The 27,326-nt window shown below is 44.8% G+C and overlaps 1 protein-coding gene across 1 annotated transcript in view; it reads right to left on the bottom strand.

The window, feature by feature from the left end:
* Positions 1 to 27,326, bottom strand: part of TBC1D19 (TBC1 domain family member 19) — a 217,873-nt gene that overhangs the window by 103,889 nt on the left and 86,658 nt on the right. Inside the window, exons 6-11 of the mRNA XM_088482998.1 lie at positions 27,068 to 27,131; positions 23,866 to 23,912; positions 20,271 to 20,381; positions 13,941 to 14,013; positions 12,141 to 12,179; positions 6,445 to 6,557 (exon numbers count right to left, since the gene is read on the bottom strand). Of these exons, the coding sequence (XP_088339124.1) occupies positions 6,445 to 6,557; positions 12,141 to 12,179; positions 13,941 to 14,013; positions 20,271 to 20,381; positions 23,866 to 23,912; positions 27,068 to 27,131 (447 nt within the window). The remainder of the gene's footprint in view (positions 1 to 6,444; positions 6,558 to 12,140; positions 12,180 to 13,940; positions 14,014 to 20,270; positions 20,382 to 23,865; positions 23,913 to 27,067; positions 27,132 to 27,326) is intronic.

The raw sequence follows: 27,326 nt of genomic DNA, 5'->3' as shown, positions 1-27,326 counted from the left end.
AATCCGGTATATACTTCGTGGGATATCCAGCTGTTACCTCAACCTACCAATAAATCTCCACACCTCTCTAGCCAGCACCTCAAGTGCCTTTCTCCAGCCAGGAGTTCTATCCCACTCCCCACGTGCCTACACCAGGCATTACCCTTGTGCCACGGGTGTCTTGATTCTCTTTTCCCTGCAGGCCTTGGTCACCAAGTCAAAGAACCGCGACCTGCTTACAGGGAGCCGCACAAGCCCATATCCCGCTTGTAGGGGTCACTGGCGAACACCTCCTTGTGAGTTAGACTCCGCACCATTGACTAGGTCTAGCCAATGACCAAGACTTGTGGATGCGGAGATCATACGTCCAGGCCCCTCGCCTTCGCCTCCTCCCACAGCCTCTGACCTCGGCTTTCAAAAACCCGCCGCCCAGCGTGACACAAGTGTTGAAAGTGTTCGCCATTAGCACCCAGGACAGCTGTTCACACATGCGCAAAGTGAAGGCCAGCTGTTCATCACCCTAGTCAGTGGCACAGTCCAAATTTCAAATGAGGATGACAGTTGGTGTGGTTTCCCTATATGTATCTTGGACTGTGCTGCAGCCCCACCTCTGGAGCCTCCACTGTTAGTCAGTAGGTATTCCTGCTCCTGACAGTGGTGTTGTGTCCTGAGGCGCCCACATTCATTGTGTGTGCTGAGAGAAAACATTCAGCTGGAAATTGAGACTGTGACTCCCAATATGTTGGTTAAAACCTTCCATATCATGGAGCAATGCATTCAAGCTGGCATGGATACTAATGGTGAGCACTTTCTACACTTGCTATGACTTCCTGATGTTTCTCATAGACCACGATATGTCTGAGTCACATGTCACTAAATTACGTCATTACTTTAAAAGTTATAAGAAAAATTTTGGGGCCAATAGCGAGTGAAACACCCTGTATAATAATTGATAACTAAAAGCAGTTATATATTTATATTATGTACCTGAAAAGACTCTAGTTGTGTAGTGGGAGCATTCAGACATTTAAGGGATAAGCGCCTTATTTAGAGTTGATGTAAACATGAGTTGCTGCTCCTTTATGCCTCAACTTGCACTTTTAATTTTTTGGCCGTCAAAATGCGATCCGGTTTGCGGGTACTAAAACCCTGGTGTAAGTTGAACACCAATAATGATGATGGACGCAGCCTGCCATGCGGGATTCCCCGTAGACGAGGAATCTCCTTACCTGACATCTCCGTGCATCCGATTGTAGTCCGGGCATCCAACGCCGCTGCTAGCTAAGCTCCGCTGTGACCCGCCGAAATCACCAGAGACATTACTGGTGTTGTGGTACCGGCTGAGGTAGTAGGAGTGCATGAATCTTATTAGGACGCTAAGCACTGCTAACCCAGTAAAATAGAAAATGAAATAAATTATAAAATTAAAGCTTGGGACTGCCAGAGCAGCCCATGTTCAAAAGTTGCGTCTGAATCCTGCTGAGCACCAAACAAAAAACTGAATGCCTGTGGCTAGGGGCGGAGTATATATGGAGAAGGACCAGGATATTCTGGGAGCTAAAGCTTTGACCGTTTGGTGCCTGGATCACTCCAACCACATACTCCAAGGTAGTTCCTGTGGACCCTATGGAACCTGAAGAAGAAATGTCAGTTTTTATGGATTAAAGAACCCTAATTCATATGATGTTAGTCATATAGTGCGTACACACGGAGCGATTTAAATGCACGATATGAACGATATCGATCATAACGTTATCGTACATATCATGCATTTTTCGGTGGCCAATGACCTGCGATGCATGGGCACGCATGGAAGATAGCAATATCGTCCATCGCCTGTGCATGCAGGCCAACCTGGTCGATATTGACCAGGTTACTATAGGGACCCGCAATCATTGATCGTGGGTCGCTATAGACGTTGGTGGTGTGCTGGATGATCGATATCGATCATCCAGCACACCAGGAGGGTGCAGGATGATCAAACAGCGATATCGTTATTGCTGTCTGATCGCTCCGTGTGTATGCACCAATACTGTGAATCTGAAGGAAAGCTGGAAAATTGAAGACCAAAGAACATTCTAAGAAAATGATAGTTATACATCTGTGCAAAATAGGAAAAGGTTACAAAATAATATCCAAGAGTTTGGATATCCCATTGTGCACTGCTGGATCACCTGCTCAGGAGGGTGTACGCAAAACAACTTGAATTTCCTCTGAAAAATCAGTGCAAGTTTGGCATTGAAATGCAAATGGAATACGCAGTGCACGATTGCTGTGAGAGCGGCTAGCAGGACCCAGCACTGACCAAACTGAACTGACCCCCTAAAGCTGTTACTGCAGCAAAAGGTGTTTCTAGCAAGTACTAGTCTGCAGGAGTTGAATACTTATACAAACAGAATGGGGGGGCTGAATACTTTTGCAAGCCACAATATATCTTAATAAGCATAATAGAAAGTGAGAACATGTAATTTCTAAAACTGTAACAAATATTAACTATAGTGTACATAAAATAATAAAAAGTTTAATCAAATATGCTTCTAAACAAAAAAAAAAAACGTGCCCTCAGAAAAAAAAAAAACAGTATAAAATTCATGTGTGTAAACTAGAAATAAAATATAATAATAAAACATATTCCAGTAAAAGTGTAAGAGCTTCAAATTGGGTAACATTAGTCTGGTGATTAAGAGAGAAGAACTTCCCTACTTGGTATACAGATTTTTACAGAGCGTTTAATCAGAGATATACAGGACTTCTACTTGTTACACGAATGTCAGGTACGATAGTCACGGACTAGCAGAGAAAAAGTTGGATTCCAAATTTCAAATGTAGAAAGAGCCATAGACAGAAAGTGACACAGTCTACAAGACGGCTGATAACAGGCATTGTACGCTAATGAGCGATGAGACAGAACAAAATTAATAATTGTGTTAAATTCTCTCTTTCCTTTGAACAGCTACTTGTTATCCTTCTGAGGATCAATTAAAGTAGGAACAGCGTGACAATAAAAGTTGCCACAGCTAAGCAATGCCTCCGGCTGATTATTAAATTAGCCCTGAGAGACACCTTCTGAAGATAACATATTGGCAGTATGAGCTACCAGCATTATGCAGGACTCTGCTGGTGAAATAATTAGCAGTCGATGCTCCCCTGCTATGACCGGCCAAGTCAGAGAGACGGGCTCTCCAAGTGATGAAGATGAGGAAATTGTCATGTGCCCTTTCAGTCTCAGCACTAGTTTTTAGGCAATAAAGTGCAAAATTAAACACAAAGTGGAACCGCTGAAACAGCTTAAAGGCTTCACACCTCTTTATCAGCAGCCACAGCGTATCAATTTTTGGGCAGATTGTTAAAGGAGAAAGTAGGAACATGTATCAATGGAAGCCGGTCTAGATTTTACACAGGAGTAAATGTGAAAAACACTATTTAAGCCTCTTCATTATCTTTTACTAATAAAACTATAATGTGCTACATTATACCCAAACTCATAACATCTGAATTCAATGCAAGACAATTGATAGGCAACAAATTCATGACATAAAACATCTGCCTTTCTAAGTTTTCCCCTGTGAACTTTGCTGATCTCGTATGAAGGATTAGGTGAGTTATCACTATGGTCAATCAGTACAGATATCCACATAACAGAGTACTATATAGTTCTTATGAATGTGATTAAGATGAACAGACTCAGTATGCACTGACTCTGGGTATGCAGCCTCTGTATGCACTTACTCGGGGTAAGCAGACTCTGTATGCACTTACTCGGGGTAAGCAGACTCGGTATGCAGTGACTCGGGGTGAGCAGACTCTGTATGCAGTGACTTTGGGTAAGAAGACTCAGTATGCACTGACTCGGGGTAAGCAGACTCTGTATGCACTTACTCGGGGTACACAGACTCTGTATGCACTGACTCGGGGTGAGCAGACTCGGTATGCAGTGACTTTGGGTAAGAAGACTCAGTATGCACTGACGGGGTAAGAAGACTCGGTATGCACTGACTTGGGGTAAGAAGACTCAGTATGCACTGACTCTGGGTATGCAGCCTCTGTATGCACTTACTCGGGGTAAGCAGACTCTGTATGCACTTACTCGGGGTAAGCAGACTCGGTATGCAGTGACTCGGGGTGAGCAGACTCTGTATGCAGTGACTTTGGGTAAGAAGACTCAGTATGCACTGACTCGGGGTAAGCAGACTCTGTATGCACTTACTCGGGGTACACAGACTCTGTATGCACTGACTCGGGGTGAGCAGACTCGGTATGCAGTGACTTTGGGTAAGAAGACTCAGTATGCACTGACGGGGTAAGAAGACTCGGTATGCACTGACTTGGGGTAAGAAGACTCGGTATGCACTGACTCGGGGTAAGCAGACTCGGTATGCACTGACTCGGGGTAAGCAGACTCGGTATGCACTGACTCGGGGTAAGCAGACTCGGTATGCGCTGACTCGGGGTAAGCAGACTCGGTATGCAGTGACTCAGGGTGAGCAGACTCTGTATGCAGTGACTTGGGGTAAGAAGACTCAGTATGCACTGACTCGGGGTAAGCAGACTCAGTATGCAGTGACTTGGGGTAAGCAGACAGTATGCACTGACTCGGGGTAAGCAGACTCGGTATGCACTGACTCGGGGTAAGCAGACTCTGGGCCTGATTCACTACAGATCGCAATTCTGCTTATACGCACGCACCGCAGTTGCTAATATCAGCGGTGCTATTTAAATGTTTGCATTCACATTGAGATCACAGCCTGACATAAGGACGCCCACTTCCCCTTACTGACATCCGTTTACTAGGGCAACATAGCGAAACAATCGGTAACAGAGTAACATCGGACCCATATGCACACATGCACAAGCCCTGACCTTACTCAGATATTGCTAACAGCCACACACTATCAGTGCTATAGCTGCTTATGGCCACGCAGTACAAAATGTATGCATGCCCCTGCAATGGCACTGGCACGCTTGCGTTCGCCCGGCCACCCACCATCACCACCCACAAATGGCACTTCCTGTCAATCACTCTGCTCTGGGTCTGCGTACCCTCTGCAATCACAATTCTGATCGCAATTGCTAGTTCGCACACGCACACTGCGATGCATACACATGCGCAGACGCAACAATCGACCGATTGCGTGTGTATTAGCTACTGTGTTCCTTGCCGAATCAGGCCCTCTGTATGCACTGACTCAAGGTATGCAGACTCTGTATGCACGGATTCTGAGGTAAGCAGGCTATGCACTGACTCAGGGTAAGCAGACTATGCACTGACTCAGGGTAAGCAGACTATGCACTGACTCAGGGTAAGCAGACTCTATGCACTGACTCAGGGTAAGCAGACTCTGTATGCACTGACACATCGAGTAAGCAGACTCTGTATGCACTGACTCAGGGTAAGCAGACTCTATGCACTGACTCAGGGTAAGCAGACTATGCACTGACTCAGGGTAAGCAGACTCTATGCACTGACTCAGGGTAAGCAGACTCTGTATGCACTGACACATCGAGTAAGCAGACTCTGTATGCACTGACTCAGGGTAAGCAGACTCTATGCACTGACTCAGGGTAAGCAGACTATGCACTGACTCAGGGTAAGCAGACTCTATGCACTGACTCAGGGTAAGCAGACTCTGTATGCACTGACTCATAGAGTAAGCAGAATCTGTATGCACTGACTCAGGGTAAGCAGACTCTATGCACTGAGTCAGGGTAAGCAGACTCTATGCACTGACTCAGGGTAAGCAGACTATGCACTGACTCAGTGTAAGCAGACTCTATGCACTGACTCAGGGTAAGCAGACTCTATGCACTGACTCAGGGTAAGCAGACTATGCACTGACTCAGGGTAAGCAGACTCTATGCACTGACTCAGGGTAAGCAGACTCTGTATGCACTGACTCATCGAGTAAGCAGACTCTGTATGCACTGACTCATCGAGTAAGCAGACTCTATGCACTGACTCAGGGTAAGCAGACTATGCACTGACTCAGGGTAAGCAGACTCTATGCACTGACTCAGGGTAAGCAGACTCTATGCACTGACTCAGGGTAAGCAGACTCTATGCACTGACTCAGGGTAAGCAGACTCTATGCACTGACTCAGGGTAAGCAGACTATGCACTGACTCAGGGTAAGCAGACTATGCACTGACTCAGGGTAAGCAGACTCTATGCACTGACTCAGGGTAAGCAGACTCTATGCACTGACGCAGGGTAAGCAGACTATGCACTGACTCAGGGTAAGCAGACTCTATGCACTGACTCAGGGTAAGCAGACTCTATGCACTGACTCAGGGTAAGCAGACTCTGTATGCACCGATTCTCAGATAAGCAGACACTGTGGTGCTGATTCAGTGTTGGGCACATAGAAAACATTTGGGGATTGGGAAACATTAATCCATGTGTAATCTTTAGTGCAATGATTTATAATTCATAGTGCTGCATTATACAACTGATACTTTATATCTTACCTCAGGTTGGTCCGAGATGTTCAGGATGAGCGCCCATAAGTCAGCCCGGAGCGCTGTTGGACAGCCCTGCCGCACATACTGCTGAGCAGCTGCACTTTCATGTTCTGCTAGAACTGGAAGAAACAGACAGTGTACAGGGATTATGTGTACACTCACCTATCACAACCTACTGGACCCTGCCCATTCAGGCTTTTGTTCCAATTACTCCTCAGATACTGCACTGACTATAATGATCAGTGATTTGATTGCTGCTAAATCTACACATCAGTACTCGCTTCTCATTCTCATGGATTTTTCTGCTGACAACTTATGGTTCATACACACGGCAAGATAAAAAGGACAATATAAAAGATAACGATATAGTTTCATCGTTTATATCGTCCTTTTTTTAGTCCCTCCAACGACCATCGATGCGCAGGCACGATTGGTCGATATTGACCATCGCACGCGCATGCAGGCCAACCTGGTCGATATCGACCAGGTTAGCCTGTTTACTATAGGGACCCGCGATCAACGCGTTATAGTAGTTTGAAGCATGTGCTGGATGTTCGATATCCAACATCCAGCACATGCAGGACGATCAGACAACGGTATCTGATCGTTGTCTGATCGTCCCTGGTGTATGCTCCATTACCTTTCATACAAGCACTTCCATTCTACTCTGTCCTAGCCTATCCGCTCGCTTTATCAGCTGCAGCACCAATAGGCCAGAACCTAGGCCCTCACATCTTCTCTATCTATACCACTTTTCTTGCAAAACTTGTAAGCTCTTTTTTTATTTCCGTATCACCGCTGTGTATCTGATACCCAAAATGTTCTATCCTCCACGGACCTCTCACCATCTGTGTTGGCCTACTTCACTTAATGTCTTCCTGACATTTCATTTTGGATGTCCCTTCAACAAATGATATTCAATTATTCAAGAACAGAGCTAATAGGCTCTGCACAAATCAACAGAAGTAACCTGACACAACAATGATCCCTACCCTAGAGCATGCTGTCTAGGTCACTGACTAAGAACTGTCATTTACTCTCCATATCCAATCTGCATCTAAATCCTGTTGCATATCTCCCTATTGTCTCAATTTGTGGGCATAGTCCCACGATCAGGACATTCATCCCAATTTGCAGGGGGAGTTGGAAGGTATTTCCCCACGATATGCGTTTTTGATGCTAAAAATTAAAGGGCGGCCACAACCGCTGTGATGGGAGTACACCCCAATGTGCTGCAGCCATACCCTAAACCGCCCAACTCCAGATGAAGAACGCCCACATTTTGGGAAGTATTCTGTTGCATATACCAAAAAAAAATATTTACATTCTATTTGTTTCAAACAGCTGTGTTTGGCACCACAATCTTTTCGATCAGTTTGCCTTGAATAAGTACTTTATGCTTCTTCCACTATTATACGCTCAGTCCATGACTTCCTGCTTTCCTCCATTCCTTTTCATAAATTGCGGAACAGCCCCAGTTACATACAGCCCTGTCCACATGTGTGGATTGGGCACTGCCTCCCACAAGACCACAGCACTGGTGTTTTAAAATACTCTGTGCTGCTGTAAACATTCTGATGATCTGATTAGCCCTATTCACTTCAAAACTAGCTATACATAGAAAATCAGTGGATTAAGATATAGATATAACAAAAGTTAATTTGATAATTGTTAAATACACAGAAATATAATTCATCTTTTTTTTTCTTCCTTTTTTATTATTTTTTTTTAATTAAAGCCCAGTGGTGGATTGTAACAGTGGCATTTTTTACATGTTGCCCAGGCCCTAGATCTGCAAAGGGTGGCCACATCTCTAAATATAAGCTCAGTCCTGAAAGTATAGTATAGAGAAAGTGATATGGCGAGGTTGGGGCGAGGGGTGATGTATATTTCAATGCACTTGTGGATAGGTCACTGCAGTTTAAAAAAATATGAAGAAAAGTGACTAATGAAAGACAAGTATGATTTACGTTAGGGCCTATTGCTTGAACACAGCCCAGGGTTCATGACAATTGCAATTACTGTACTTCTTTAAGATCGTACATGAAATGCACAGCATTCCAGTGCTGACAAGATGCCGGGAATCCATGGGCAGATTTGTAATGCAGAAATATTATTTTACGTGACAATGGTAGAGAAGTGTCCTTGTTCATCTAGCCTCAATACGCCATGCAGTGCGACATACCTGGCCGGAGTGAGCCCCAGGTCCCGTGCAAATCTGCTATCGTTGGGTGTCTATTTTTTTTTTTGCAGAAAATGCATCTACGTCAGAATGCGATACGACTAGCATGCACCAGGAGACTGTGCTGATTAATTTGATATGTGACACTTGCAGATCTGTGTGCAAGTGAGTCTGTAATTGGAACTTGGCGTGGAAAAAAGCTGCAGCCACTGCTTCATAGCCAGGGGCGTTTTAAAAGAGGAGGGGGCCTGTGTGCAACTGTTTTTTGGGGTCCCCCTCCTCTCTGACAGCGCAGTATATTCTGGATTTATGGCAGAATCTACTGCGCACGCTGAGGTCTCGGGGAAAATGGCACCTGCGCCTTCTTCCAGGGGACATTGTTTCTGTGCATGCGCGACTCGCCAGGAAAAGGGCCATCGCCATTTTTCCTGAGATTTTTGCTGCTCTGCAACGCCCCAGAGCAGCACTCTGGGTAACTGCGGAAAGATAAGTACAACTAGCTATGGGTACAAGGTGTGCGGTGTAGGCCTCCCTGGACTCAGGAGCCCGTGTCTACCGCACACCCTGCATCCATTATAGATACGCCACTGATCATAGCACTTCACATGCTGACTGAGAGACCAAATCGCACACAAGTATACAAGTGTTGCATATCAAATTAGTCAGCACAGTCTCCTGGTTCGTCCTATTTGCATCGCAACTTAGACACATTTTCGGCAAAAAAAAGATGCCTGAAGCTAGCAGAGCCTCACAGGACCAGGCACACCGAAAGGAGTTGTTTGGCATGACTGCAGCAAAGACGAGCGAGGACACATAACTGTAGGCCTAGTCTCCCTGTGGAACAGATGGGAACATTGTGTGTACCAGCCAATTCACTCCTTCTAGTTTTCATAGTGACAGTGTCTGTGATGTCACCGACAGATTATGGTGTTGTCGGATATATAGGAGATGGCCGGTTAGGTGAGTCTCTATTTTACACATGTCCCAGAAACAATACAATAAGAAATTATAGATGCCATGCGACACCCAGCAGAAACATCTATTATTTCTGCACCCAATGTGGTAATGGGATAGGTATGAAATGCCGGTGCTCGGAATCTTGGCGGTCAAAACCCTGACACCAGTATCCCGACAGGGTTAGGATACCGACACCTGTCGGTAGGTGTCCTAACCTTCCCCCTCTCCCTACCCTAACCCTCCCTGCCTGGTGCCTGAACCTAACCTCCTCCCTAGTGCCTAAACCTAACCTCTCCGCACCCTAAACCTAACTCTCCCTCCTTAGTGCCTAACCCTCCACCCAACTGCGCTATTTAAGTTAAGTTCGGGATGCCGGTGGTTGGTATTCTGACAAGTGTCGGGATTCCGGCGCCAGTATTCTAAGCGCCGGCATCCCCCTGTGTCGGGATATTGAATGTATCCCATGGTAATTATTGTATGGATTTTTATAACATGACATATAGTACTCTTATCTAGGGATACATTATAGAGAAAAAAGTATAACACATTTACATAATCAGATAGAATTAAAAACTAGTAAGGAAAGTCTGTAGGCCTTTCATCTCTAACATTTGCAAAACATCTGGTTACAGAATACGAAAAATTAAACCGTTCTTCTGAGCCATAGTTAGAAATGAATAGCACCCATAGGTGCCCAGAATCCCATTGCATCGCACATCTATCAATTCACCCTTCCCAACCTCAGTGATCATTCACAGCTCCATGCATGACTGGAAAGTGGGGCCTGGTAAGCAGATTCAAACCTAACCTCTCTTTACATTAATGCAGAGAACAATTTATGGTAGTGGCTCTGCATGGAACCAGATAATTAATGCAGACTCCCACTCCCACCTGCCATTCCTACTAGCAACGTTACAAGTGACAGGGGTCCATAATCTGGCCATCTTTATCTACAGGACCTTTAGCAACTGCATGGACTGCATTAGATTGACGATTTTTACACAAATTCACTTTAGTTGGAGAGGCAAACTGCTGCATAAAGAACAGTGATCAGCAGGTAGTACTACACATTCCACAGTACCTGTAAGTATATAGCTACCGGTATGCAGCAGAATCCTCCTGGTTCAGCCCCACTTCAAATAGCAGATAGCAGGGCAGGCACTGGAGGCACCTTCAAAAGGTATGTCCCAAGTCTAGGCAATAGCTCCAACAGTTAGATGCCGCAGTGACTTGATCCATACATGGCACATAAATATGCTGTGTTATATTCAGCGCATTAATATCTGGTACCTGGTATAATGTGCTGAGACATGTAAAGAAAGCAGACATAGCTCAAGACATTTAGAAAGTCGAACCTGGTGCTAAGCTTAATATGCAGAGCCTTATCTGGTGCCAAGTCCCATATGGAGAGCCATATGTGGTGCCAAGTCCCATATGGGGAGCCATATGTGGTGCCAAGTCCCATATGGGGAGCCATATGTGGTGCCAAGTCCCATATAGGGAGCCATATCTGTTGCCAAGTCCCATATGGAGAGTCATGTCTGGTACCAAGTCTCATATGGAGAGCCATTGTCAAGTCTCATATTGAGAGACATATGTGGTACCAAGCCCCATATGGAGAGCCTTATCTGATGCCAAGCCCCATATAGGGAGCCATATGTGGTGCCAAGTCCCATATGGAGAGCCATATGTGGTGCCAAGTCCCATATGGAGAGCCATATCTGGTGCCAAGCCCCATATGGAGAGCCATATCTGGTGCCAAGCCCCATATGGAGAGCCATATCTGGTGCCAAGCTGTATATGGAGAGCCATATCTGGTGCCAAGCCCCATATGGAGAGCCATATCTGGTGCCAAGCCGCATATGGAGAGCCATATCTGGTGTCAAGTCCCATATGGAAAGCCATATCTGATGCCAAGTCCCATATGGAGAGCCATATCTGGTGCCAAGTACCATATGGAGTGCCATATCTGGTGCCAAGTCAATGTTCAGAGCCTTATCCTATCTGGTGCCAAGTCTAATGTTCAGAGCCTTATCTGGTGCCATGTCTAATGTTCAGAGGGGTTGGGTACAGGATATCGGTGATCAGAATCCCGATGCCTGCATTCCAACAGGGTTAGGATACCGACACCTGTGGGTCAAACCTTTGTGCCTTACATTCATCTACTGCAGTAGTATTAAATGTAGTTGCAGGGAGACATGTTGTCTAGAAATTGCCTTGACAGTACTAATGAAACGTTCACATAAGATGACATATTATTGATGTAAAAAATAATTATGAAATGGTTTGACCACATCCTATATGAGGAGTAATGTCAAAATGTGGAAGTTTAACTAAGAACTTTTGGAGCTTTTTTCCAGGACATGTGCATTAACCCCAAATGAGAACATAATGGTCGCTGATCCCCTAATTGCCAAGCAGTGGTGAGTTCTGGATTATGTTTTACGCTATGACAGGTGATTATTTCTGCTCACTAAACATGGCAATTAACATTTGTAAGAGTAAATATATATGCATGAGGCTTTTCTACAAGACAAAATACAGTGCAGCCAACATTACATACCTTTTTTCCCAATACGGAAATGTTCATTCTCAAACAATTCTTTAACAAGAAAAAAAAAGGTTGTTTTCAATCTCATTCATTGTCACATAACTACAATCACAGCATAAACTAAATAAAGCACTGAAGTTATGCATTCATTTACAGGCAATAGATATTAATGACATCAAAAAACAACACAATATATCTCCAAGGCGCTACTCCTCATTGGCTAGCCCTGGTATAGCACAGGGAAACCCCCAATTCCACAACCAAGTCAATACATCAAACATAAGGCACAACCAAATCAGGCTCCAATAAGTGTCCCAAAAATAGTTTCTCAATAATATCTACAAAGTTTAGTTGTAATCTTTTAGGCCGAATCTGGCATAGCTGTAGAAAAATTTTCATAGATTCTGGAGGGCACCTCATCTTCATCCTATCTATAAACCAGGGTTGTGTATAGAATTAGCTGATAACTACGATGTGATTTTTTTTTCCCCTTTTTTATACTTGCTCCTGTCTAAAAGAAAACTTGGATGGACATATTTTAATGAGCGACTATTTTTGGGATACTCATTGGCACCTGTTTTGGTTGTACCTTTTGTTTGAAATTCATGGCATTTATTTTGACACATAAGGATAAATGTTTCTCATTCTTTTTTTTTTTTTTAAACAATAAGTTTTTTTTTTTTAATTTTACTTATACACATAAACAAATAAAAATATATATAAAGAGGGAACAACAGCCAGGTTCTACATATTTGTACAAACAATGGTAATATGACAATATAATCACAGTTACATAGTAAAATATACAGTCAGAGTGCAACTACTAAAGAGATAAATAGACCTTGAGCAGCAAAATCACTTCACAAGAGAGTCAACTTGTTAGGGAACTATGAAAAGGATCCAAGGACCGACATATCAATATTGTCACCAAAAACATTGGAATGCCCTCTCTTCTCTCTGTATTCCCCCCAACGGAACCACCACATATGAATGGAGTTAGCAGATGATGAATATTTACTGTTCTCTATTGCTACTAAAGTAGGAAGGGAGGCACTCTTCCACCCCTGAGCTATGGATGCTTTCGTAGCCACCAAAATATGTCCCATAATATAGCTATCTCCTCGGGGCAAAATACCGGAATAAAAGTGAAATAAAGCCGTGAGAGGGTCAGGAGATATTGGGGCATTAACAACCTCACTAATCAAAGCAAACACTGTGTTCCATAAAGGTCGGAGGAGGGGACACGGCCAAAATATATGAAATTTATCTCCCACACAGCTGAAATTTCTCCAACATAGACTCCATATCTTATGTATTCGCTCTGGAGTGAAGTATGCGCTTTGGAGCAACTTACAGAACATCTCTGAGTGGTTAATGCACTTGGATACCGTAAAGCATGTGCGAAAAACTAAATCCTACTCCTCTTCAGAGAGAGTTCTGTCTAGATCCTTTTCCCATTTAACCTGGGCTGGTAATCTCCCTTTTTTATTTATCTGAATCAAATATTGATATAACCAAGTAATACCTCCTGTTTCTCATACTTCTGTTCCCTGAAAGTGTACACGGTGGTGGCAGCCATTTTGTGAGCTTAATCAAAATTCAGGAGACAGCAGCTTATGAACCCACTAGAAACAAATTACATCACTGATAATGACATCTCTACAGCAGGAGTTACAGTTAGGTCCTAACGAGCTGACAGGCACAATAATGGTTAGCTAACAAAATAGCTGGCCTCACCGTGTATCAATGACCAACTAGAAAAATGAAGAGAAAAAAAGACCATTATTATAATACTAGGTAAGAGAAGTTTACCTGGTGGTACTGGTGTTGAGTCATCCACACCCAACTGGCCTGTATTTAGACTAAGTTCTCCAAAATACTCTCTCTGTGAAAAAGAAAATGTGTTTTATTATATTTGGGGGCATATATAATAGATGAGTGTCCTTAATAGTGAGAACATCCTTAAATTGAGAATACCTACCATGCACTGTATGGCAGTATAAGCAGAAGGCATAGTACTTAACACTACATAAAAGAACCATCATTTAATAATCCTATAAGAGTAGTTATACTTATAGCTGGCAGGTGTATACGTTATGAAGCTTATTTATTAAGTTCCTTTCCCCCAATAATGTGGACACAGCTGTTTCCACTTGAATAACTTACATTTAGATAACCAGGGTATTTAACATAGGAGAGATAGGAGATAGCAACCCCATGGAATGCTAAAAACTGCCATCTGCCATCTAAGTTACTAAGTTCCAAAGAGCTTGAAGATGGCATTAGCAGGCTATTTCAAATGGAAAGAGCTATCGTAGTGTACAAACACATCTCTGCAGATCCCGCTGCCCCTCTTTTAGTTTGCAGATATGCAGGAATACTGCTGGGACAGAAACTAGTAGTATCATCTTTCGCCATTGCTCGCAGTACATGTTAATATCCGCCAGGACAGCTGCTTATCGCATTAGCTGTCCTAGCAGGAACATTTATTAAATGCATCAGAACAAGACTTGGCACATACTATACTACTTGAGAACCGGCAGCAGAGTATACTGAACTCTCCGTTCTATGCGGAGAGGTGATTTTGGAATGGTTGCAAGTTACTTGGACTTCTTTCATTATATAAATTTATAGATGACTTTTTGGATCCCCTTTGATGCATTTGAGTACTGAGTATTGAAGTATATATTGTCTTCTTCTTTTTCCTTTTGTTTTTATATGTAAGAAAGGTCTGTGTGACATCTTTTGCATAATTGTCCACCACCCCCCTCCCTCCCCAGAAACAAATTCCACTAAAAGAAGCAGCGTTTCATCCCACACACGGTGTGCTTCCCTGTTCCCCCTCAACATCCCACATTTTGTGACCACATTCCCCCATATCCCATGCTGTCTGCTCCCCTGTACCCCCTTCCATATTCTACACTGTTTACTCCAGTTTCCCTTTCCACATCCCACACTGTGTGCTCCCGTTTCCCCTCTACAACTAATGCGGTGTGCTCCCCTGTTTATCCTCCACATCCCACGCTCTATGCTCCCATTTCTCCCTGTTCCCCTACATCAAACCCTGTGTGCTCCTGTTATCCTACATCCCACCCTGTGTGCTCCTGTTATCCTACATCCCACCCTGTGTGCTCCTGTTATCCTACATCCCACCCTGTGTGCTCCTGTTATCCTACATCCCACACTGTGTGCTCCTGTTATCCTACATCCCACACTGTGTGCTCCTGTTATCCTACATCCCACCCTGTGTGCTCCTGTTATCCTACATCCCACACTGTGTGCTCCTGTTATCCTACATCCCACCCTGTGTGCTCCTGTTATCCTACATCCCACCCTGTGTGTTCCTGTTATCCTACATCCCACCCTGTGTGCTCCTGTTATCCTACATCCCACACTGTGTGCTCCTGTTATCCTACATCCCACCCTGTGTGCTCCTGTTATCCTACATCCCACACTGTGTGCTCCTGTTATCCTACATCCCACCCTGTGTGCTCCTGTTATCCTACATCCCACCCTGTGTGCTCCTGTTATCCTACATCCCACACTGTGTGCTCCTGTTATCCTACATCCCACCCTGTGTGCTCCTGTTATCCTACATCCCACCCTGTGTGCTCCTGTTATCCTACATCCCACCCTGTGTGCTCCTGTTATCCTACATCCCACCCTGTGTGCTCCTGTTATCCTACATCCCACACTGTGTGCTCCTGTTATCCTACATCCCACCCTGTGTGCTCCTGTTATCCTACATCCCACACTGTGTGCTCCTGTTATCCTACATCCCACCCTGTGTGCTCCTGTTATCCTACATCCCACCCTGTGTGCTCCTGTTATCCTACATCCCACACTGTGTGCTCCTGTTATCCTACATCCCACCTCCATTTGTGCTCCTGTTATCCTACATCCCACCCTGTGTGCTCCTGTTATCCTACATCCCACACTGTGTGCTCCTGTTATCCTACATCCCACACTGTGTGGTCCTGTTCCCCTACATCCCACACTGTGTGCTCCTGTTCCCCTACATCCCACACTGTGTGCTCCTGTTATCCTACATCCCACACTGTGCGCTCCTGTTATCCTACACTGTGTGCTCCTGTTATCCTACATCCCACACTGTGTGCTCCTGTTATCCTACATCCCACACTGTGTGCTCCTGTTATCCTACATCCCACCCTGTGTGCTCCTGTTATCCTACATCCCACACTGTGTGCTCCTGTTATCCTACATCCCACACTGTGTGGTCCTGTTCCCCTACATCCCACACTGTGTGCTCATGTTCCCCTACATCCCACACTGTATGCTCCTGTTAGCCTACATCCCACACTGTGCGCTCCTGTTATCCTACACTGTGTGCTCCTGTTATCCTACATCCCACACTGTGTGCTCCTGTTCCCCCCGCCAACATCCGACACTATGTATTCCTGTTGCCCTTCCACATCCCACCCTGTGTGCTCCTGTTATCCTACATCCCACACTGTGTGCTCCTGTTATCCTACATCCCACACTGTGTGCTCCTGTTATCCTACATCCCACACTGTGTGCTCCTGTTATCCTACATCCCACCCTGTGTGCTCCTGTTATCCTACATCCCACCCTGTGTGCTCCTGTTATCCTACATCCCACCCTTTGTGCTCCTGTTATCCTACATCCCACACTGTGTGCTTCTGTTATCCTACATCCCACACTGTGTGCTCCTGTTATCCTACATCCCACCCTGTGTGCTCCTGTTATCCTACATCCCACACTGTGTGCTCCTGTTCCCCTACATCCCACACTGTGTGCTCCTGTTATCCTACATCCCACACTGTGCGCTCCTGTTATCCTACACTGTGTGCTCCTGTTATCCTACATCCCACACTGTTATCCTACATCCCACACTGTGTGCTCCTGTTATCCGACATCCCACACTGTGTGCTCCTGTTCCCCCCTCCACATCCCACACTATGTAGTCCTGTTGCCCTTCCACATCCCACCCTGTGTGCTCCTGTTATCCTACATCTCACACTGTGTGCTCCTGTTATCCTACATCCCACACTGTGTGCTCCTGTTATCCTACATCCCACACTGTGCGCTCCTGTTATCCTACACTGTGTGCTCCTGTTATCCTACATCCCACACTGTGTGCTCCTGTTATCCTACACTGTGTGCTCCTGTTATCCTACATCCCACACTGTGTGCTCCTGTTCCCCCCTCCACATCCTACACTATGTAGTCCTGTTGCCCTTCCACATCCCACCCTGTGTGCTCCTGTTATCCTACATCCCACACTGTGTGCTCCTGTTATCCTACATCCCACCCTGTGTGCTCCTGTTATCCTACATCCCACCCTGTGTGCTCCTGTTATCCTACATCCCACCCTGTGTGCTCCTGTTATCCTACATCCCACCCTGTGTGCTCCTGTTATCCTACATCCCACACTGTGTGCTCCTGTTATCCTACATCCCACACTGTGTGCTCCTGTTATCCTACATCCCACCCTGTGTGCTCCTGTTATCCTACATCCCACCCTGTGTGCTCCTGTTATCCTACATCCCACACTGTGTGCTCCTGTTATCCTACATCCCACCCTGTGTGCTCCTGTTATCCTACATCCCACACTGTGTGCTCCTGTTATCCTACATCCCACCCTGTGTGCTCCTGTTATCCTACATCCCACCCTGTGTGCTCCTGTTATCCTACATCCCACACTGTGTGCTCCTGTTATCCTACATCCCACCCTGTGTGCTCCTGTTATCCTACATCCCACCCTGTGTGCTCCTGTTATCCTACATCCCACCCTGTGTGCTCCTGTTATCCTACATCCCACCCTGTGTGCTCCTGTTATCCTACATCCCACCCTGTGTGCTCCTGTTATCCTACATCCCACACTGTGTGCTCCTGTTATCCTACATCCCACCCTGTGTGCTCCTGTTATCCTACATCCCACACTGTGTGCTCCTGTTATCCTACATCCCACCCTGTGTGCTCCTGTTATCCTACATCCCACCCTGTGTGCTCCTGTTATCCTACATCCCACCCTGTGTGCTCCTGTTATCCTACATCCCACACTGTGTGCTCCTGTTATCCTACATCCCACCTTGTGTGCTCCTGTTATCCTACATCCCACACTGTGTGCTCCTGTTATCCTACATCCCACACTGTGTGGTCCTGTTCCCCTACATCCCACACTGTGTGCTCCTGTTATCCTACATCCCACACTGTGCGCTCCTGTTATCCTACATCCCACACTGTGCGCTCCTGTTATCCTACACTGTGTGCTCCTGTTATCCTACATCCCACACTGTGTGCTCCTGTTCCCCCCGCCAACATCCGACACTATGTATTCCTGTTGCCCTTCCACATCCCACCCTGTGTGCTCCTGTTATCCTACATCCCACACTGTGCGCTTCTGTTATCCTACATCCCACACTGTGTGCTCCTGTTATCCTACATCCCACCCTGTGTGCTCCTGTTATCCTACATCCCACACTGTGTGCTCCTGTTATCCTACATCCCACACTGTGTGCTCCTGTTATCCTACATCCCACACTGTGTGCTCCTGTTATCCTACATCCCACCCTGTGTGCTCCTGTTATCCTACATCCCACCCCCTGTGTGCTCCTGTTATCCTACATCCCACCCTGTGTGCTCCTGTTATCCTACATCCCACCCTGTGTGCTCCTGTTATCCTACATCCCACCCTGTGCGCTCCTGTTATCCTACATCCCACCCTGTGGGCTCCTGTTATCCTACATCCCACACTGTGCGCTCCTGTTATCCTACATCCCACACTGTGCGCTCCTGTTATCCTACATCCCACCCTGTGTGCTCCTGTTATCCTACATCCCACCCTGTGTGCTCCTGTTATCCTACATCCCACCCTGTGTGCTCCTGTTATCCTACATCCCACACTGTGTGCTCCTGTTATTCTACATCCCACACTGTGTGCTCCTGTTATCCTACATCCCACACTGTGTGCTCCTGTTATCCTACACTGTGTGCTCCTGTTATCCTACATCCCGCACTGTGTGCTCCTGTTCCCCCCTCCACATCCCACACTGTGAAGTCCTGTTGCCCTTCCACATCCCACAATGTGCACCCCTCTTTTCTCATCCAAATACCAATGTTCACCCCCCTGTTCTCAACCAAATCCCAGTGTTCACCCCCTTGTTCTCATCCAAATCCCATGCTCTGTGCTCCCCTGTCCCCATAGGGTCTGTCTATGCTGACAGCTCCCCTCCATTCCACTGAGGAGGGACAGGGCTGCTTTATGACTCCTCGGAACGCTCAGTGATCTGAGGAGTCTGAAGTAACAACCAGTACTTAAAATGATTTCAGACTCCTTGGATCAGTGGCTGAGGCAGAGAGATCACTTAATCCTTATTTTATAGCATTCACAGAACTCGACTCCCGAGGTAGGTAGAGGTGTTTGACGTCGGCCCGATGGGGAATGAATGTGCAGGACCTCGGACAACATTTGACAGGAAAAAATGTTTTCCTGTCTCCAGCAGATCTTGGATCCTGTGGGCATATTTACATGGGGAGGCTTGGAGCTGTAGCTCCATCCGCCCCATTGTTAATCCGGCCCTGCCTACAGATATCTCCTGCTGCATTTGCATTAGTTGGACATTATTGCACAGTTGCTTCCCTGTGATTGTGCAATACCGTCCATTTCTGAATCAGGCCCTAAGTTCACAGCGCCAGCTCACAGTTTTATAAGAGTAAATACATTAGCATAAATGACAAGGCATTTTGGAACTGAATAGACAATTAAGTAAGAAATACACTGGTTTGAACAATATATCTGGTATTAATACTATCATTTATTCAAGCAAGTTCCGGAGAAGCTAATTAGACTATTGAATTTACCAGGCACGACATCTACATTCTTAGGAAAATAAACAAAGCAATAACGTCCTGGGCAAACACCACTACAGACTGCATTAAAGAGGAACTCCGCATTCAGCAACTTCTGCTTGGACAATAGTTTTGTTTATTAACAAAGAAACAAATTCATGTCCACACATTGAATCTAATCTTATCCACAGAACAGATCTGTCATCGTAGCAGAGGACAACGTTAGTAAGCAAATGTTCATGTACAATTCAATGCAATCATTGTGACATTTTAATTTAAGTCCAGAAGTATTACGCTCCTCATACTCACCAGTTCTATGATATCTTTCATTTTTAATGGAACCTGAATCAAGCCAAGATGAGATCTAAAACTTGCTTGATCCCCGCTATCATAATTAGGATTACGAAGATTAATTAGCACCTGAAAAAAACACATAAATATTATACATGATGGTTTACAATTTTAGATGTGCTGTATAAAGCATGTGGATGATGCATTGCTAAGTATAAAATATAATCCTATTAGAAGTTGCACGGTGGTCTGATCCATCAAAGAGGAGAGGCCACTCCTGATTGGCTGGTCAGCTATAAAATGGGCGGGCACCTGGCCATTATCTTATTCTGCTCTAGGAAACCGAGATGCTCAGTCTGTGCCAGAAAATGTGTTATTTTTAAAGAGAATGGAAGGCAAATAATACAGGGCTTCCACTACTAAGTTTACCGTGATGCCTGTCTACTAAGATAACATATGAGGCAAATATATTGCGCACTCCACTCATCTTAACTACAATCTAATTTATCAGGATAGATTAGCATGGAGGAGGGCAGTGGTTATTTACTATAAAATAAATTAAATTAAATGTTACGGATATTGAACTCTAATATATTGTCTTATTATTAAAGTAGATACCTATAGTGGTAGGTGTAACCCCAATCATGTGTCTCTGACAGCAAAATTCTAGTTTAAACCTCCAAATATAGGGCCTAATTCACATATGTACGTAAATCCAATGGTTTATGTAGATATCCGATTGTTGTGGGTCTGCGCATGTACAGAACAGGTCCAGCAAGATCGCTCACAGTCCTCCCTTAGCTGCAGCATGATTGACATGCTGCAGCAAGTGGGAGCTGGAGCGTGTGCTAAGCCTAGGGTCTGCGGAGGATAGATGTATGTGGACACATCTTTCATTGCTGTTAAATTATAGTGGAAACATCGGTGGTGTGCTAGGACTGGCATTCTAAAATTTAGTTTGGCAGCACAAGGAATGCTTTCCTGTAGCAGTGCTTGGGAAGCTGTGCAGCTAGTGGCTTTGGGGGTTCTCAGTAGCCCCTACTTATTGATATTTGGTGTACTCTTCTATCGATGAATAACTTTGTCTCTCTGCCAGATATCTCAAATAAATGATAACCCAGATATTCCTCTGGTTTTTATCCCTCCAAACATTTGAGTAATCCCATTTCCACTCATTCCGTTCTTCAGGTGTTACAGCTCACTGTGAGATGGCATGGACTCCCCTTTCCATTTTTCTGTCAGCATCTATACAGACAATAACCCTAATTTTAACTTCAATTGGTCTGCTTCTTATGCTGACAGGTTCTGCATTATGTGGGTTATGTCTTATTGGTGATGCCCGGTTTTGTCACTAAAGGAAAACTGACAATTATTTATTACATGCAGCAAACCTGTTAACTGTAGCACCTCAAGTGTATTTGGCAGCATGACAGGTGTCTGATGAACATGCTGACACAAGAGTGGATTCATCTGGTGAGCTGGAGCTTCTATCACACGTGGATGTTGAGCATCGATGCTGCCATGGGTGTAGCTATAGTAGGTGCAAGGGGTGCCATTTTTATTGGGCCCTGAAGCGTAGGCCCCCGGACCCAGCTCATATAATTGTCTACCACGTTCCCGAAATTGATTGCTAAGAAATTAGATCTGGCCCATTGCTCAGTCTTGAAAATGGGGGCTTGTCAGTGGCAATCTCTCTCTGTCCCTCTCAGTAAAGCTCAACACTGATTTGCTCCATCCATCCACACTCCTGTTTCACGCTCACAGACACAACTGAGCTAATCAGTTATCCAGCACTGTCGGAGAGGTGGCTTCTTCTTGTTGTGTCCAGCCTTTGTGAAGCTGGGGGGCTGGAAATTGATTAGGACTGTCCCAGAGATTAGGACTGTCCCAGAATGTGACAGTGAACCTAATTAAGAAGATATCACTCAAAGTGGCATTTCCTGCATTAGGAGGCACAATGTCTACTGGCAGCACTGCAATGTATCAAACTGTAAACTGAGGGGAATACAATGTGGCATAATATGGACTGGTGGCAGTGTGTGATATAATGTGAACTAGGGCACTTCTATGTTGTATAAAGTGAACTAGAGCACTACTATGCAGCATGAAATTAACTAGGGCACTATTACTGTATAATGCATAAATTGAACTAGGACATTATTATACAGTATAAAATGAACCACTTTGTATAGAGGTGTCTCTCTAGCCACATTAGAAAGGGGCCCCTTCAAAATGTTGCTATGGGGCTAATAAAATTTTGGCCACACCCCTGGATGCTGGCTCACGCAATTCGCACTCTACAGATGTGTCCACATACATCTATCCTCCGTGCGCTCTGTGCCAAAAATTTAAAAACTTAAGATTTGGGAGCTCCATGTGACTTGGTAGCGCAGAGCGTCTTTTGTGCGACTTTTTACCTTCAAATGCATCTTATTTGCACAGCGATGCGAATAGATATCATTTTAATCAGCAGAAGCTGCTTGTGCTATGTGGCATGCCTATGTTCCGTGTGTGGCTGGGGTTGTATCTGCATGCAAAACACTACGTTACAGTGTTACAGCCGCCGACACTGTAACGTAGCATTTCGCATGCAGATACACCCACAGCTGCACAGAGAATATAGGCATGCTGTATATCAATTTAATCAGCAGAAGCTGCTTGTGCTATCTATTTGCATCACTGTGCAAATAAGACACATTTGAAGATAAAAAGTTGCACAAAAGACGCTCTGTGCTACCGAGTCACGCCACGGCATGGCGCGACTAAAGGGGCTGTTCAATACGCAAGAAGGCTAGCGTATGTGGACCCATCTGTATTTTATTGATGTAGTTTGGTAACACACCCTCATACACCTATACTTTCTGAGCCATATGGCGCAAAACGCCTGGCGCCATTCCCCTGCTGTGCAACTTCTTCCTAAATGTTGCTACTTTTTCCTCAATTTTGCAGTTCACATAAAGTGTACTAGGTACTTAGGTTTAGTTTTTCTTGTCACAAAGGAATTAGTATAAAGTCGCATATAAAGCCAAACGATACATGGCGCAGGTCACATGAATCGGGACGCAGACTTTTGCATCATACTTAGCTTATAGAGTACTGCGAATTTAGGATTAGTATTGGTATAAAGTCACAGATTAAACCAAACCATGCATGGCGAGGGTCACTCATAACGACCTATTTTGCCTCTTTACCGTACTAGACTGTGTATTTACCCCTACTCAAACCTGAATTTTTCATTCACCTGACATGCACAGTACAGATCTAGGTGCCATCTGATGTATTAGAGCAATCTCAATACTACACTTTGGTAAACACAATTGATGCTATACATGGGCTTGAAGTAGCAGCACACGGAAGTATAATGAAGTCACCCAGGATGATGTCTCAGTATGTGCTCGTAGCTGGTGATCCACTGATAAATACTTATCCACCTTATTCCCATAATAAAGGACATAATTTGCATTTATTTTAAATGTTTTATCTATTTTGTCAGCTTGCAGAAAATGTAAATGACCGACAGTTGTTAACAAAACCAGAAAATGTCATCTTAAAATAAACGTCAACTTTTATTTGAACTTTCCATATCAGCTGCTCTCTACGCTATGTTACATACCTCTAGAAAATCCTTAGGTGCATAAACAGGTCTGAAATTACTCAAGTCTGTGGTGGGGGAAGAAGAAAATAAAATGTTATAAATAATATTACAGTCTTAACTGTAATGTGAGCAGCAATACAATCTTAGGATATAGGCAACACCGCACAAGTAAGCTACTATAAGCAGCCCTTGGCAGATCAAGAGACAGAGAATCTTCTATCAAGCCGTGCAATTTGCACTGTAACGGGGAACTCTGATACAGTACGGTGGTTCCTGACTGCACAAACCGCACTGTGGGCCTGATTCAGAGACGGACGCTTTTTTTTTTGGAGCGGCCTCCTGGCCGCTCGCATAGCTGTGGGTAACCACCCACAGCTATAGCGAGCGGCCAGGTTGATGGTCGCGATGGTCAAGACCATCGCGGCCATCGGGCTTGCGACGAGACCCTTGTGGTAGGGTCTCGTGGCCGCAAGCCCCAGAGAGTTTCTGGCCCTAAGTGAGCCGGAATCTCTCCCATTGACATCACTGGTGATATCAGTGGGGCCGCCCACAAACGGCAGGCGTTCGCTTGGGAACGTCTCAGTTTGTGAAGCCACCCCCTGGCCACACCTACCAAACAGGGCGAGCTGTCAATCACCATCGACAGCTCACCCCCTTTGGTGAGAGACCCGGAGCGACGGAGCACCCATCGCTAGCCGGGTCTCGCGCATGCGCACGATGGAACCGGCTCCGTCGTGCGCATGCCCAGTGGGCAAACATCGAACCGGTTGCGAGCGCTCGCGACCAGGTCTGAATCAGGCCCTGTGAACACTAGTCAGTGAGGAGATATTATTTCTTATAAACAATTTCTAGGTAAGCTTCCATAAAGAACGCAAAACAAATTGTGAGCTCAGTGACAAGTGTTGCGGTGTACTAAGCCCAGCAAGCTGTCGCAGGCCTGACAAGTCTTTGTCTTTGTCCAATTCCCACGAAACATTACAAAATCAGCATTTTTTTATTTCTTTACTCAAATTGGAATAATTTGTTAGAGGCGTTCATCGCTTACATATTCTTTCAGTGCTAGAAATGTGTCCCTGGCATCTAGCCTCAATACGCCATGCAGTACGACATGCCAGTCATGAGTGAGACGCCAGGTCCCGAGCAACTCTGATTGTGTTGAGCGTCTTTTCTTGCCAAAGATGCAACTAGGAAGCGACCAGAATGTGAAGCGACCAGGACGCACCAGGAGGCTGTGCTGATTAATTTGATATGCGACACTTGTATATCTGTGTGCACCTGAGTCTGTAATGGGAACTTGGTGTGGTATAAAGCTGTGGGCGCTGCATCATAGCACTTCACATGCGGATTCCCAGCGAAGTCGTACACAGATATACAAGTGTCACAAATCAAATTAATCTCCACAGTCTACTGGTGCGTCCTGGTCGCTTCACATTATGTCTTAGACACATTTTCGGCAAAAAAAAAAACGCCCGGTGCTAGCAGAGTCTCAAGGGACCTGGCGTGACGAGAGGTGTTATTTGGAACAACTGCAGCAAAGACGAGTGAGGATACATCTGTAAGTCAAAAGAAAAACATCTATCCCCGCCTAGCATTAGTCAAAGTAATGTAATGGTTAAGTTTTTGTTACTGTATACAATTCTCAAATCTCTTTGTTCTGCTGTAAAGCCGAGTACACACAATACGAAGTGTCACCCAGCCGACAGTGCGATGCAACGATCATCGCGCTGTACACACTGCACGATCCGGTCGTATGACAGCGCAATTTGTCATTACATGCTGCATGTAACAGCACCGCGTCGTTCAATGCATCGTCCCAACTGCCATGCGGAACAGCAGATGGGATGATGCAATAAACAACAGTCGTTAACGACGGATAGACTGTACACACTGCACGGTGTGTACGATATATCCGCGACGTATAGTTCTGTTCCGCAACGTATATATATAACAAAGGTCCAAAGAGGACCGAAACGTCGGAGTTCTTTTTTATCATGCTGCAATAAAGGATATATTTTATACAAATCGGAAGACTGGTGAGTGCACCCCTTTGCTGCGGTATATTTTTGCTATATGGATTTTGCCTACAGTATACTGAATATCGATGGAGCACCCCAGCGAACTGGATATATTTAAGTGAGTGCGGACTTTATATATATATATATATATATATATATATATATATAATGTGAAGGGGATCATTAAATATATATAAGTGATGGGGGGATCATTAAATATATATAAGTACAGGGGTTATGGGAACGACAAAAACATAATTAAATATGTAAATAAGTGAGGGGTGGGAAGGGACAAAAATTCATTAAATTTAAACTATAAATCTAAAAATATAATGGGAGGGGCCAGGAATGGAAGTAATAAGTAGAGATGGGAGGAGTCAGGATTAATTGTTAAACCGACCCCGCCCCTCCCTACCGGATGGGGGAAATACGGGGAGGGCGCCAGTCCCTTACTTTGCCTGGGGCACTTGTACCCCTAGATACACCCCTGTCCACATTATCCCTGTCCATGGGGGGGTCGTCACATTACAGACCGCAATCTGCATAGTCCAGACTCCACTACATGAATAAAATATTAATTCAGAAGATTTAGGGCAGTTCGTACCCTTAGTAGAAAGGTATCTGGAACACTCCTGAAAATGGAAAAGAGCTTGGGACGGGATGATGGAATGACATTTTCTAAACATTTAGATGCATTTAAAGCATTTTTTTTAAAATTTCATTTAAATGACACCTGAATTATTGCTGCCCACACATACTGCGACATCTGCAGCAATATCGGGCAATTGTTTCGTTATCGCGGTATGTGTGGCTCCAAGCCAAGCCTAATACAAAGCCAAGAAAAATGAATGGGATCGTTGAGCATGTTGGAGTTCCACTGTTGGCTGCAGCATGGTCATTCTACAACTGCACTCAGAGGCCTCCATCATACCGGAAGTGATACAGGCGCTCAGTCTGAGCTGCCCACCAGCTGGTCAAACATGTGAGACCAAACTGGACATTGATCAAACCGAACCTTCATCAAGGCAGACACATTTTTTGCACTTTTTCGGTGTTTTCAGAAACATCTCTTGTTTTCCTAGTAGGTAATACAGAAACCTGTGAGATATGCAATTGTATTACAGTAACTGTAGTCAGTTTAGTCCTACAGACACAATAATACACTAGGTAATTGTTTTCTTTATTAGCCACATTTTATGCCATACCTGGTTCATCAGTTCCCATTTCATTCCATTTATTGAGTAATTCTTTCTGCTTGTCAACCGGTCTCTGTAAAACATATGCTATTAAAGTTTAATTAACCCCGAAGCACGGGGCACTTTGTGCTATCTCATGAACTCTGGTGCAGCCTACAAAATCGCTGCCTTCACTATAGGGAGGGAAATGAAACATGGGTTCATGTGAACAAGATAGAAAAATAACTAATTTACCATAAAGTAATTTGTACAAACTCCGCTGGCTACA

The sequence above is a fragment of the Taudactylus pleione genome, unplaced genomic scaffold (assembly GCF_031769625.1).
Source record: "Taudactylus pleione unplaced genomic scaffold, aTauple2 ptg000302l, whole genome shotgun sequence".
Lineage (NCBI taxonomy): Eukaryota > Metazoa > Chordata > Amphibia > Anura > Myobatrachidae > Taudactylus > Taudactylus pleione.
Note: the sequence above shows the minus strand (reverse complement) of the source record. Positions and strands in the feature narration are given on the sequence as shown.